This window comes from Ursus maritimus, unplaced genomic scaffold (genome assembly GCF_017311325.1).
Source record: "Ursus maritimus isolate PB19 unplaced genomic scaffold, ASM1731132v1 scaffold_9, whole genome shotgun sequence".
In the NCBI taxonomy this organism is placed as follows: domain Eukaryota; kingdom Metazoa; phylum Chordata; class Mammalia; order Carnivora; family Ursidae; genus Ursus; species Ursus maritimus.
The window spans coordinates 4,821,219-4,835,666 of NW_024427107.1; the positions used below are offsets into that span (position 1 = coordinate 4,821,219).

General features: G+C 35.8%; 1 protein-coding gene across 7 annotated transcripts in view; it reads right to left on the bottom strand.

Annotated features, from left to right (window-relative positions):
• Window positions 1-312: 312 nt before the first annotated feature.
• PCMTD1 (protein-L-isoaspartate (D-aspartate) O-methyltransferase domain containing 1) overlaps window positions 313-14,448 on the bottom strand; it is a 62,129-nt gene continuing 47,993 nt past the window's right edge. For 5 of the 7 annotated variants that reach the window (XM_040625716.1, XM_040625714.1, XM_040625715.1 and 2 more), the window contains 3 exons: window positions 11,335-11,506; window positions 9,398-9,521; window positions 313-2,912 (listed from right to left, as the gene is read on the bottom strand). In XM_040625716.1, coding sequence (XP_040481650.1) covers window positions 2,548-2,912; window positions 9,398-9,521; window positions 11,335-11,388 — 543 coding nt within the window. In that variant the 5' untranslated portion in view covers window positions 11,389-11,506 and the 3' untranslated portion in view covers window positions 313-2,547. Of the gene's footprint in view, window positions 2,913-7,436; window positions 8,658-9,397; window positions 9,522-11,334; window positions 11,507-12,014; window positions 12,327-14,448 lie in introns of those variants that run through there. The other 2 variants (XM_008706680.2, XM_040625712.1) reach the window with 2 other exon arrangements.

Below are 14,448 nucleotides of genomic sequence, written 5' to 3' on the forward strand. Positions count from 1 at the left end.
GCTGTCTGACTTAGGAAAATCATGCTGTCTCCCTAGCCCTACTTTCTCTCTGTAAAATTAAACAAAAAACAAAAAATAAAAAACAAAAAACTAGATTAGATTATTTCTATTGTTTGATCTGGCTGCTAAAATCCCATGAATATATTCCCCATCATTTTCAATTAATTTTACTTAAACTTTATTTGCTACTTCTTCGCCTATAAAGCATAATTAACCATAGTCAAGTAACCGTGAATTCATTAAAAAATAAAAACAAACCCAAAATATTCTTAATTATTCTAATATATTCCCATTGATAAAAGGGTTTTTCACTTAAATTTTCATTTTTTATTTCTACGTCTTTATTTAAAGTCAGTAATAAAGTCACAACTGTAAAATAAATGAATGCATTTAAAAACACAAAAGATACAAAATATGTAATGATCATGAAAATCTACTGTACACTTTGCTAGGGTCAACAGAATAAGAGACCATATGAACAAGCCGATCTTCAAATATATCCTTAAAAAAACCCTCTTTCAAATAGTAAGATCATCATTCAAGAATATGTATGTTTACATAACTGGACACTAGCTCCAAAACCAACAAAGTGTGTAGAGGGCAGCCAAGGGAAGGGTGCTAGCTAAAAATATGTGGGCACTGGGCACTCGATATTAAACCTCTAAAACTAACACTTAATTTAAAATAAAATGAACATTCCTAACAGATGACAATTGTATAAAACTATTTTTTTTTCCTTGACAGAAATGAGATGGGACATTTCTTAACAGTATCAGCTTAGTAATCATGTAAAAAAAAAAAATTGTGGAGATACAAGCAACTCCAAACCCAAACCTCTAACCCCGGTCATTGGTATAAAACAAATACCTTCCGTGAAATTATCTTTCCCATTACTAAAATAACCTCATTTACTTAGGAGAATTCATACTTAGAATATTTCAAATACTTGTTTTTAAATATGTAGAATTACCAGAGCTGAGATTTTTGAAATCATCTATGTATTACTAATAGTTGAATCTTTCAAGAGATAATAATCCTTTTACTATATACATCAATTGGGTTTCCTTAAACATATTTGATCAACTACTTGGAACAGTGATGCTGGTGGCAGTGATACTCTCAAATTTTTCCTTTTAAAAAATACGTAATCCACGTGACACTAAGTAGTAAATATGTTACATTGTGTACTTTCTTAACAAGGAATGACTGTTTTCAGGTCCTAGTAGGAAGAAAAGAAACCAACAATGGCATCTACTACCTGTTTTAACACTGATAAGCTATAACTAATAGTCAAATGATGGATAAAGTATGTGATATTAAGAAAAAAGTGAAAATCATTATAATTTTACCAAAAAAAACCCAAAAAAACAAAAAAAAACCCTACACACACCAAGAAGTTAAAAGAGCACAACATAGGTCCCGAAGATTATACTACGATTCTGAAAACAATTTTCAAAGCAAAAAGGCATCTAAATATAATTCCTGTGAATATCTCATAGACTACACAAAGATGAATTTCAAAGCAAATGTAGGCTAGCTCAGTCCCACCTTGTCAAAGACAAATATTTAAATGAACTAGGAGTTCCATTTGTTAAAGTGCACCTGCTGACCAAATCTGCTCTGGTCCTGCCTCCGAGTGCAACTCAAGAAAGAGGCTGTTACCCATGTTTACTCCCTACCTATCTGTGCTGTCAACAGTCATTCTGAACAATGGATTTTCTTTTTTAAACCAAATACTTTATACAGTGGATAATAGAAAAACCAATCCTAAATATACTATCTTCTAAAATTCCAGCAAGTAGATAACCTCATTATCTTTAAATACTGAAAATGTAAAGGGTCCACACAAATTAAGAACTGTATTAGGTATATACTTTTTATTTAATACTCACTTGATGTGCTCTTAAAATCTCTATGAGAGAAGCAGATAGTTTCCCGTGTCTTTTGGCAATAGATTCAAAAGCAAAAGTAGCAGTGCTGTTGAATTCCACGAAACTTTTTTTTAAAGCTAAATTATTCAATATCTGTATTGTTATTGCACTCATATATTGCCCGGAATACTACAGCAACTCAGCAATAGTGATTGCAACAAAGTAAGGTAAGTGGGTCTACACAGCATTTGATTTTCTAATTAGGTAAGAAAGTTTTCATAGAGGAAATGCAAACAACTACAATTCAAAAATCAGTATATGCTTAACAATTATGTAACCTTATACAAAATTAAATGTAAGCCTCACCACTACAAATCTGTAAGGAATCAGAAAAGGATTTACAGTACACAAATCTTGAGTATTGTTGCATTCCACTCTTGAAGTCACTCTGAGTTAAAACAGCATTTTTTCCAAGATTTAAAGAAAAATATATTTTATAAAAGGGATTCTTTTTAATTACTGAATACATCATTTTTTTATTACTAAGACAGAAACAAGTTATACTTCTTCCACTATAATTCACTCTGATGAAAGAATTCTCTTTTAACTCCTAACAAATGCTACATTTTCAAGACTAAAGGAATAATCAGTAGGCATTCTTTCTTCTTGATCTAAGTTATTTCTCTCTAAAATATGTCAAGTAAGCCTTTAAAGATTCAGGGAGGGGTAGTTTCATGATTTTTTCTCTCAGTAAATTCTGAGGTGGCTCCTCGGGCTTCATGGCTTCGTGATCTTTCTCTTCCTCTTCTTTGTTATCTTCTTCCATTTTTTCATCTTCCTCACTGTCTAGAGGCTGAGGAATAAGCTGATTACCCACAAATACATAGGTATTAATTCTCTGTTTAACCCTCTTTCTTTTCCTTTTTGGTGGAGCCCTCTGAGGAATCCCCTTGGCCTGCATCTCATCATTTATGAAATTTCTAAGTGTACGTCGAATATAAATACGAGCCAAGTCCTGGAGATTCCTGACAGCACAGGGGGCTAAAAAAAATAAAAACAAAAACAAAACACATACACATAAAACATAAAAAAGTAAAACATTATATATTGTTCATTTCTTCACAGAACAAGTATTTCTTAGCAAACGTTAGAAAACACAGAAAGTATAAAAACTCTGATTCTCATCTAACAAAGATTTCAGATGCTTACAATTTGCCAAGCCACCATTCTAAATTCTGTGGACAGTGGAAAGGTTTCTATGTACAGATATGTGTGTCCCCATATATATATATGCATAAAAATTCTTTGAAAGAACAAGTAAGAGCTTAGAAACAGGCTACATGAGAATGAAGTAGTTAGGGAACAAGAATAAAAGAGAAATTTTACACTACATATTTCTCATACTTTTTGATGTTGAAAACCATATGAGAACGATCTATTTCCAAAAACGCAAATAAAGGCACTTTGAACAGCTGCCTCAGTCTGAGCTTTAAAGCTATTACTCGTGCACGTACACACACACATACACACACACACACACAGTTTTTCCTCTGTAAATCAGTAAGTAGAACTGGTTCATAGGCAAAGGGCCACCATAAACCATGTTGTCAATAATCTAGTAACCCTAACACACACCACAGATTTCCTTAAGTTACTGATGTTTACTTCTATCAAACACATCACAGTTGGACCCTACCCTGTCTGTCGTTTCACTCCCATCTCCCACAGACTTATAAATGCATAAGCCCTAGAACACACACTCTTCTTTGTAGCCTGTTCCAAGACTTTATACATAGAGAAATTAATCCTCTAGTCCCACTAAGTTTCCATCCCTGTGGAAATAAAACTATCATCAAGGATCCCTCTCAAATGCCTTTTCTTCAAACTTTTTTCAACTCCCTACTGAAGACAGAAATAGAAAAGAATTCCAAAGAGCCAGGCTGGGTATGTTTAGTTAGAAACTATTTGTTCTACTGCCTGGGCCTGCCCTCAAGTATATGAGATGGAAACTGAAACAACATGCAACAATTTGAGTTCAAGTCCTGCTTCTGCCAATGATGGAGTTTTGTGAACATTGGTAATTAAAAACATGTGAGATCTCATCCCTTATGTGTTAAAATGTGTAAAATACCACCTGCTCTGCCTACCTCCCAAAACTGTTTTAAGCTGTTTAACAGTCACTCAACACCTATGTGTTAAACTATATGCTACCTACTATTAAAGAACTCACTTACATATAGTGGATGCTTCACACTAAGTCCTTCCTTTTATGGAGATTATATATTGGGGGGAGGGGTAGATAAAAAATAATTACAAAAAAGAGGATATGAGAAAAAACACCAAAGACACAGAAAGTAACACGGGGGCACAGCTACTTCTGATTGGGTTGTCCAAACCGTCTCCCTGAGAAAGTCATGCCTGGCTAAGATCTAAATGATGAGGAAACAGACATGTAAATATCTTAGGGCAGAGGGAAAAGCAAAGCCCTAAGAAGTAAATGAGCTTAGCATGTTCAAGGAGCTGAAAGAAGGCTAGTGTAGATGAAATTCAGAGCAGGAAGATAATGGTAACAGGTATGATTACGGGTGATCTTGCAGGCCTTGGTAAAAAAATGTGCCTTGTATTGGCCATGTCGCTACTCAAGGGTTTCTAGAGAGCAGGGTCATAATGCAATAGCACTCAGGCTCCTTTGTGGAGTATGGATCGTAAAGAGAGGGAGCAGGAGATCAGCTGGAATACTCCCGTAACCCACCTGAGATCTGACCACACTCTCATGCAGATGGGAGTAAGGGAGGGTGGCAGTAAAGTTGTAGAGAAGTGGACAAATTTGCAGCACATTTGAAGACAGAATGGACGGGGATTGGATGTAGAATTTTTGGCCCAAGCAATTAGGTAGGTGTTAATGGTCAATTATTGACATGACAAAGAGGAAGAGTAGTTTGGGGAGAAGAAAATCACAATTTTGTTCTGTGTGAAACCTGAAATGTCTGTTACATTTCCTGAATGGAGATTTCAGGAAGAAAAACAACAGTGACATACTGATCACCATTTCAGCACGTTATAGGCAATAACACACTTCACACTAAGTGAGGAAAAGGAAGTAGACAGAGGTGAAATACCTTGCTCCCGGTCACAGAGGTCATAATAAGTGACATGAGTTGGGACCTGAACATGGGCGTTTAACGGCACAGTCTATATTCCTGCCTAACCACAAGCAGCTGAATCATGTCTCTGGGACTCAGGGGCAAGGTCAGGGCTGCAGACAGAAACTGGGAGCCATTAGCCTCTCCCTAAGCACCTGAGAGGGAGTGTAGACACAGAAGAAAGGCCTATGCCTGAGTAAGCTCTGAAAAGGCCAGGGCGGAGAAAGCTGGTGGAGAATAAATCTATAAAAGAGTTTTGGGAATTATAAAAGAGCTAAGAAATAGAGCTATAATTAGTCTTTTCGGCTGGTCTTTATTCTTGAACCTCTCTTACATTTTTGGTACTCTCTTTTCACACCTTAATTATGTTCCTCCTCTCCCAACACTGCTCTTCCAAGGACATATTGGAATGATGAACCTTTCAATCCAAAACTGTCAGAATACCTGAACTTCATAAAGAACCAACCAGATCCACAATGGAAAAGATTCAGACTTTCCGTAAGTCCTAAAATAGTATTCACATGAGCTGCATTAAGTTTTTCTGAACGATACAAAAACTTTTAGATAATTCTCAGCCCTAGCTATTCAAAAGTCCCCCATATTTTCTATTCTTTAACACCCCCTTGTTTCTAATGTTTCCAGTTATGAGATAAGAATTTAATGGACCAGACAATGCTAATCCTGACTGCTATTAAAATTTTATTTTGAATTAAAGCTTTCATTCCAAAATTATAATTAAGGTTATCTCTAACACACACACACACATAAGCTCTATTTGTTTTCCAAAAGGTAGTCTCTATAAAGATTTCATAGGAACCTAGCAGTCAGCACTTTCATTTTTATTTATTAACAAAGATTGAAAAGGGCATTATATTTAGGGCAAACTCACAAAAGTGATGATTTGGGGCCATTTTTTAGCCTACAAAAACAGCAACTTCATATAGCTCAGGGTGGTTTAGTGTCACAATTTCTGAAGTTTCTTTTGTCCCTTGTGATTTGTAACAATATACATTTGGTTTCCCATTCCTGACACAGAACTCTGAAAATGCTCGAATTATATAAGTGATAAGAGCATAACAAGGTTCCTTCCAACCACACCTGAGTTTATGTTAATGAGGTGACTTTTGGTAAGCCCCTGAGGATGCTGGGCTGGTTGCCAGGGAACCAACCATGAGCTTGGAGGACTGGGATTTTCATTAGCACCCTGGGGGGGGGGGGCGGGGAGGAGCTGGAGGCTGAGTTAATCATGAATGGCCAATGATTTCACCTATCAAACCTCCATAAAAAGCCTTAACTGAAAGGGTTCAGAGAGCTTCTGGGCTGATGAACATAAACCCTCCATGCATCAATTCCATCTGGTTGTTTCTGTGTTGGATCCTTTGATAATAAACCTGGTATCTAGTAAGTAAACTGTTTTCCTGGGTTCTGTGAGCCGCTCCAACAAATTATCAAACTCTAGAAAGAGGTCATGGGAGTTTCTGATTTATAGCCAGGCGATCAGAAACACAGATGAAAACCTGTACTTGTGATTGATGTCTCCAGCTGGAGGAGGAGGGGGCAGCCTTGTGGGGCAGAGTCCTTTAACCTTTAGAGTCTATGCCAACACCAGTTAGTGTCAGAATGGAGTTAGAGCATAGGACACCTAGTTGGTGTCCACAAAGAATTGGAGAATTGCTTGGTGTGGAAAAACCCACACACCTAGAATACAGAAAGAAGTATTTGATGGGTGGTGTATAGAGCTTTTTCCTTTTTCCTGTCACCCCTTTCTAAATGGCCTGCCCTGAACTTAAAGCAGTCTGTATATCCCCCCAAAAAAGAAAGAGGACTTTAAGCTGAATCCAAAGTAGAGATAAGTAAACCTGAGGAAAAATGATAATTACATTTACTAACTGTTTATATGGGCAATTTCATAGCTACAAAATACAGTTGGCAAAAGATCTGCATGTGTTATTTTATTTTTTTGCTAACATGCTTTCTTATTTTAACCGCCTATAATTAATGAAATAATGTTCTCTAAACAGAAAGCAATTTTAACAGAAGAGGAAACTTGTTCTTATTCTCCAAACATCCTATTAAATTTTGACAAATAATATTTTCAGACCATTTTTCATTCTGCAAACATTATTCAGAGTGAAGCTTTTATTTTTTTACAAAATTACAATTCCTGACTCATTTTTATAAATTGCTATTGGGAGCTGATAATTTTTTTCTTTTCTTTTTTTTAAAGATTTTATTTATTTATTCGACAGAGACAGAGACAGCCAGCGAGAGAGGGAACACAAGCAGGGGGAGTGGGAGAGGAAGAAGCAGGCTCATAGCAGAGGAGCCTGATGTGGGGCTCGATCCCATAACGCCGGGATCACGCCCTGAGCCGAAGGCAGACGCTTAACCGCTGTGCCACCCAGGCGCCCCAGTTTTTTTCTTTTTATTATAGTAACTTTCAAGTATACACAAGGGAGTTAATAGTGTAAGGAACCCCATGTGCCAGACACTCAGCTTCAACAACAATCCCTTCTAGCTAATCTTCATTCATCAACACTGCCATTTCCTATTTTCATCCCCATCACATTATTCTGATGAAAATTTTTAGAGATCATTTCACCTGTAAATACTTTAGAGGCATGATATTTTTTTTAATTTAGGCTTGTCTTCTATTTTATCCTTTTAAACCAAATTTATCCCTACTTTACATTCACAGTCATGTCGATCAACCCAATCAAGGACAGTCTTATCAACCACCTAGAACTATCTGTACTGACATCCTTAAACTGAGAGAGAATGAAAATTGCCCATTTATAACATACCATCATCCATGCCATTCATAACTGTGTCACTGTAAAACCACATTTACAACCTACACTCTTCTAAAGGACACTAAAGTAGGAAAGATGTCAGATAAAGAGGAATGCTCAGGCTACAACAGTGTCCATTAGAAAGAAAAACACCTAAATGGCTGACGCACAGAAATCTACAGGGGCCTCTGTAAAGACACTCTGTACCCTTACAGGTACACATCATGCTAATGGTTAAGTTAGGCCATTGTCAAGACCAAACAGTGTCACAGAACTGTTTTCATCACTTCTCTTTATGACTCTCTAACCAGTTATGACAGGTTAAAGAAAATTGTCATAAATAACCTGTAATTCTAACATTTGGAAAACAGGAGAAAATAGTTGAACATGCAGACCTAAGCCATTTTCCCCTACCAACTTTGGTAAGTGATAAAACTGGCATTTCAATTCCTAGCTATCTCCCTGCCAAATCCATCTCTCCATTGGTTAAGAACCTGAACAGGGAAAAAGAGGTCACAAAAATCACAAAGCTCAAAAGAGGGTAAAATGAAATGAAAATAAAATTAACTATAAAGCCAGGTTCTTTTGAAATAAATTCATTTAAAAAGCAAATTAAAGGAAGAAGTCTACCATGGTAAAGTTCATTTTTGGTACAGAACTTTATTTACTGATTTCCAAAATCATGATACATCACAAACCAATTAATACTACCCTTACCTCTTTTTCATCTTTTAGCTGCAGTAAGTGAATCACTGTCTTCTCCTTGAAATACTGCTTTTTTCTTGGTTTCCAACACAAACACCTCATCTCTCTCCTCACTATCCCCCAAGTGCGCTCATGTATTCTTATACCTTAAAATGACATTTTTACATTGAGGATTCTTAATTTATACCTCCCTCACTCAGTAGATTTATACCTACTCGGCTACATGACCTGCGCATGCCAACAGAGAACTCAAACATGGCCAGAATAAAATATCTACTGTTCGTAGACCTATTTCCAAACTATTTCACTGCCAGTCTTGCCAACAACAATAAATGGTACCATCACTCAGCTAGCTATTCAAGGCAAAACTTTACATACCCTTTCTTCCTCTACCACCATCTTCCATGTAGTCTATTTTTCTACCTTCAAACAACTCTGTCCACACCAACACGGACTTTTCCCTTTGAGTGTAAGAAAAGTCTTGTATAATCTATCTTCTACACTCTAGCCAACTACCCTGAAACTGAATACTGGTCTTGGAACAACCAAGCTCTTTTCAGCCCAAATAAAGGCTTTTGTGTTTGCTGTCCTTCTGTATAGAAATGCCAACAAATTTAATATAATTAATAAGCTCACAACTATAATTAATAAATTCATGTTTTCTTTGACCTGCCCCTCCTTTTCCTATGTCCATGAAGGTAGCTAACAGCGTCTGGTACAAGGTAGGGGCTTTAACCCACCTCCATAAAAAAGTTGAATAAATCTACTCAATACATTACTGCCTATTTATTTAATTCTTAATAATTATGTAGTCCATTAAATCCCAAGCATAAGAGTTAAACAATCTAAGTCACATTTCAATCAGAAAGGACCAACAGTTACTTACGGAGTCCTACAGAATCTGGTTTGCCATTATCATTCTTACTTGGTTGTACAAGTGGAGCAAATGAAACAGCAAGGATGTTTTTACTTTCCCAAGTGTTTTGTCCAGTTCGCATAATTTGTGTTAACTATTTAGAAGGAAAAACAGAAACAAAATCTTAATCCTGGAAATATGATCGCCTGACAGTCACAATTTTATTTTAGCGGAATAAATGCCAGCGGTTGTTATAATCACTTGTATTTGAATGCAACCACATTACTTTCGTTTAAATACTTACCATAAAATAATACAGAAAGAATGACAAATATTTGCAGCTCAAGAAAGATTATTCCGTGTAAATAAAATATCCAAATATGGCCAAGTGACTCATCATGTTATATTTGGGCTGACAGCTTCTTGGGTCTTATTTCAATTCACACCTGCCAGTGGCTCCCAAAATATATGTCTCACATAGGTTCAGTTGCTTGGTTAAAGCACTAAATTAGTAAAACCATGTTCTGATTTCTGTACCAAAGAGTCAACTTCATGGTCTTCTATGATGGTAATAAAATGCAGATTCTAATCCTAATCCCAAATTAGTATTTCACAAATAAATGTAATTAATCACAAGTGGATTAGAAATTTTACCTACCCGGCAAAAACCCATCCCCAGTCCTTGGGAAAAAAATATTAGCTCAGTACATGGCTTGATCAAGTTAAATTCATATCTTCAATTTCTATTATAAAAATCAGCACATTATATTTGACATTAGCATAATAGTATATAATTAATATTTAATAAAATACCAATGGGAAGCCATATCTTAAATGTTTGAAAATGTATCTAAACAGAAGATTGCTCATCTGGGAGTCTCAACTGTGGAAGCATTCAAGTAACAGCATTTTTCTAGGAATGTTTTTTAATGACTGTTTTTATATTATGTCTTTTTAATAACTGACAAACAATTTGCCACAGAGCACAGTGCATGGTAATGGTGAAATCTACTGAGCTGCAAATAACATGCTGTGATGTTAAGGGACCCCCTAGGATTACAAACTCCAAAATGATCAGGCAAGGTCCCAGTTGTCTTATACAATTTATCTTCTACTGTATAAAACACAAGGCATCTTAAATATCTCAAACTTAGGCTAATATGAATATTAAAGATTTTTTTTGAAATGCATTTTTATACATTTTTAAAGTAATTTCCTTTTGAAAGATCCACCCATTTTCTGAATACATCAGTATTTCATGTATTTATTATACCTAATAATTCTAAACGAGGGCAGGCAAATTGCTGGAAAACATTTTCAAATGAGTCTATGTAGAACTAAATGAAGATTTAAAAATTTACTTGTTTCTTTAATGGATTTAAACAGAAATCCCAAATTTTCTTTTTTATATGTTCAAAGAACTAAAGAATGTTGGAAATCGAGCAGCTAGAAGATCATCACATTCAATTAAAAAGCTCCAGGTAGGGGCGCCTGGGTGGCACAGCGGTTAAGCATCTGCCTTTGGCTCAGTGCGTGATCCCGGAGTTCTGGGATCGAGCCCCACATCAGGCTCCTCCACTATGAGTCTGCTTCTTCCTCTCCCACTCCCCCTGCTTGTGTTCCCTCTCTCACTGGCTGTCTCTATCTCTGTCAAATAAATAAATAAAATCTTTAAAAAAAAAAAAAAAAAAGCTCCAGGTAAAGAAACTGTAGTAAGGAAACAACTTGGCAAACACCACACAGGTAGTAGCTAAGCTCTGGTGAAAGACCAAATCTCTTCAAATCTTAAAAAGGATTTCTTCTATATTTCCTTCTGTTTGATAATTAAGAATCCATTTCAAGTTTTGTTTTTTTTTAATATAGATAGATCCATAAAGCGTACTTCTCTAAAAATTACAACCTACTTCTCACCGATTATATTTCCCACCCTAAATTACTGTGTTTAAGCAAAGGACAGGAGAAGTTACCTGATCTTCTATAGGCATGACTAGGATGCCTCCAACTTTCAGTAATATTTTCATGTAGTTTTCATGGTCTTTCTGGACACCAGCTCCACAATAAATTCGATCATACTGATGACTGTCAGATGCTATCTGGAGGCAATTACCAACCACAAATGCAGGTTCACAGAACTCAAATCTGCATGAAAAACAAATATATTTTAATTCATTTAAACAAAAGATTAGATCTAAAAATTTACATAATTCAGTTCTTTGAAATAGTGAAGTTACCAAAATTAATTTTAGGATAAAATATCATGATATTTGATTTAAATATCATATTTATGAAGTTTAACTGATCAAATATATTGTTTTATCATCAATGATATAGCTTACATGTTTTCAAAACTTTAACCTATTTTTTGCCATACTGAAACCTCACTTAGGGCTTTAAAAATGAACATAATGAAAAGCCCCTCATGATACCAATCTTGTGATACCCCACAAATGATACACAGTAAGGATAAGAATCACAAGGGTCAAGCAAACAAGAAAAGGTTCACCTTCCACTGCCCTTTCCAAAAGGAGCTGATGGGCCAGTGACAATGGGAAGGGCTCATGCAGTATTCGTCTCTGTTTGATATTTTTGCTATGGCTAACAGTGGAAAGCTTTGTCAGGAAAAAACACCAGTGTCCTGATCACATACCTTAGCAACCACTAAGATTAGGGAGACTTTCCTAGTAGATTTTAGCAGGGCTGTGTTACAGGACTGTTACAGGATGTTACTGCTGCTTTGGCCCCTGTGATCTCCCTATGCAACAAAAGGAGATATGGTTTCAAAGCAAAGGTATCTATCTTATCCAGGCCGCTTGTTCCTGGTTACAGTGTTGGTTCATGGTATATAGTTATGTTTTTACAAACTACCCTATTTAGACTTCTACTTTATTCCTTAAGCTTTAACAAATCGGAAAACAGTTTCTAACATATAACATTAATTAAAACCCCAATGTACTAGTAAAACATGTAATCTTTTAAAAAACTAATTCATGGAATATCCTTTTACTTTTAAGTTGATTAAAGTTAATATGACCACACAGCAAAATCACGCTATTATTTGAGGATGAAATAATTTATCTTGAAAGTTTCAGCATGCAGTGAAAAATGACACTGATTGAATGAATTACAACCATTTCTACTTTGTAAAACATATCCTGTCCTTAGTAATTAAGAGACTTATTACATAACAAGTTTCCATTAAAATTCACTGAAACACAAGACACATTATCTTCATTAATATTTAAAGAAGAGTTTACCAGAATTATTCCCTGTCTTCAGTATCCTGTCTTCTTAGTGGAGGGGCCAGGGGTAGGGTGGGAAGGGTTAAGGGGTTGGGGTGGGGTGAGTCATCAGCTTATACTCTCTTTTCCACACCCCCACACTAAGGTAGTCCATGTCCCATTATTTCTTTCACTGTAACTGCCTCCTTGCTGCTCACACTTTGCAGGACTCTCTTCCATCATTTTGTTCCCTACTGCACAGGATAGGGTGAAGTTCCCCTAGAGTAGTACCACATGGGGCTCTTTATGACCCTACCATCAAGTTGTTCTGCCAGATTCATTTCCTGGCTCTTCCTCTCCCGCATCCCCCATACTATGCTGTAGCCAGATTGAATTACAGTTGACCCTTGAACAAGGCAGAGGTTAAGGGTGCTGACCTCCTCCCTCGAACATCTGAGTATAACCTATGACTCCCCAAAAACTTAACTAATAACCTACTGTTGACCTTACTGATAACTAAACAGTTCACTAACACATACTTTGTATATTACATGTATCATATACATACTGTAATCTTACAATAAAGTAAGCTAAAGAAAATATTTTTAAAAATAAGAGAAAACATATTTATAGTACTGTACCATAAAAAAAATCTGCATTTAAGCTGTCCTTCACAAGTTTAAACCCATGCTGTTCAAGGGTCAGCTGTGTGTGCTTCTAGTTGCTTAGTGGAACTATTACAAAATGTTTTGGAACTCTGTATCTGTGTATATGTTGTTCCTTTGACTGAAATACCCTTCCCTCTCTTCTTCCCTTGATAAATGCCTACTATCACTTCAAGATACAGTCCAAATATCAGTTTTAGTAAGGAAAACCTACCCAACTCTATTTTAACAGTATCTCATTCTACTTGGATAGTACACAGGAAGTGTAAACTTACCTAGGTTGGGGACCATGCTTAAATTCCTTTTAAACTCAAGACTATGGTACAACCTATGATTGTCTAAAATATGGCTAAAATATAACTTCTTGAGGTTTTAACTAATAAGATAATATGGATCATGTTGTTTAATCATTCCACCAAATTCACAGTAAGCATTCTCTGAAATGAAAAAGTTAGACTATTTTCAATGAAGTCTATCTAAAAATATTTATTCTTATAAAAATTTATCTTAAATAATTTAATTTTATAATAATTTAAGTCAGTCTTATTTTCAGGATGAATATGAGCAAGTAATTTATATTTTAAAAATTAAATTATTAAAACCTCTTTTATCAAGCCTGTTAAATCAACTCAAAAATTCGCTTATGGTTTTAAAAGCTTTCTTCTTGTTAAAAATAAATGATAGCCTACAGAACTATTACCTAGGACAACACCACTGCAAGTAAACAACTTACAATTAAAACCACTTCACAGATTAGTGATATTTTATACATCCTCGTCCCCGCAAAATTAATTAGAAAGAATTTACTGCCTGATTTTAAAATTAAATGTGTGATTCTGGTCAAATTTCTTTCTACTACTACTAAGCACAATTCACTCAGTGAAATATTATTTACTGAACACCAACTGTGTATTAAGATTGAAAATACAATGGGAAACACTCACGCCTGCATCTAGCAGAAGCGAGGCGCATCGAAGAACCGCAGCAGTAAGGATTTGTAACTACGATAAATGCTCTAGAGGAAAGGAACAGGATTCCGTAAGACCGAGGGTGAAAGGAAATGGACAGATCTAGGAAATCAGAGAAAGGCTCCCTGAGAAAAGTCAAGCTGTGATCTGAAAGATGAGACAGAACAATGTAGAGCCACATGGTAGCCAAGATGGTAGTCACTAGCCACGTGTGGATTCTGAGCCTTTAA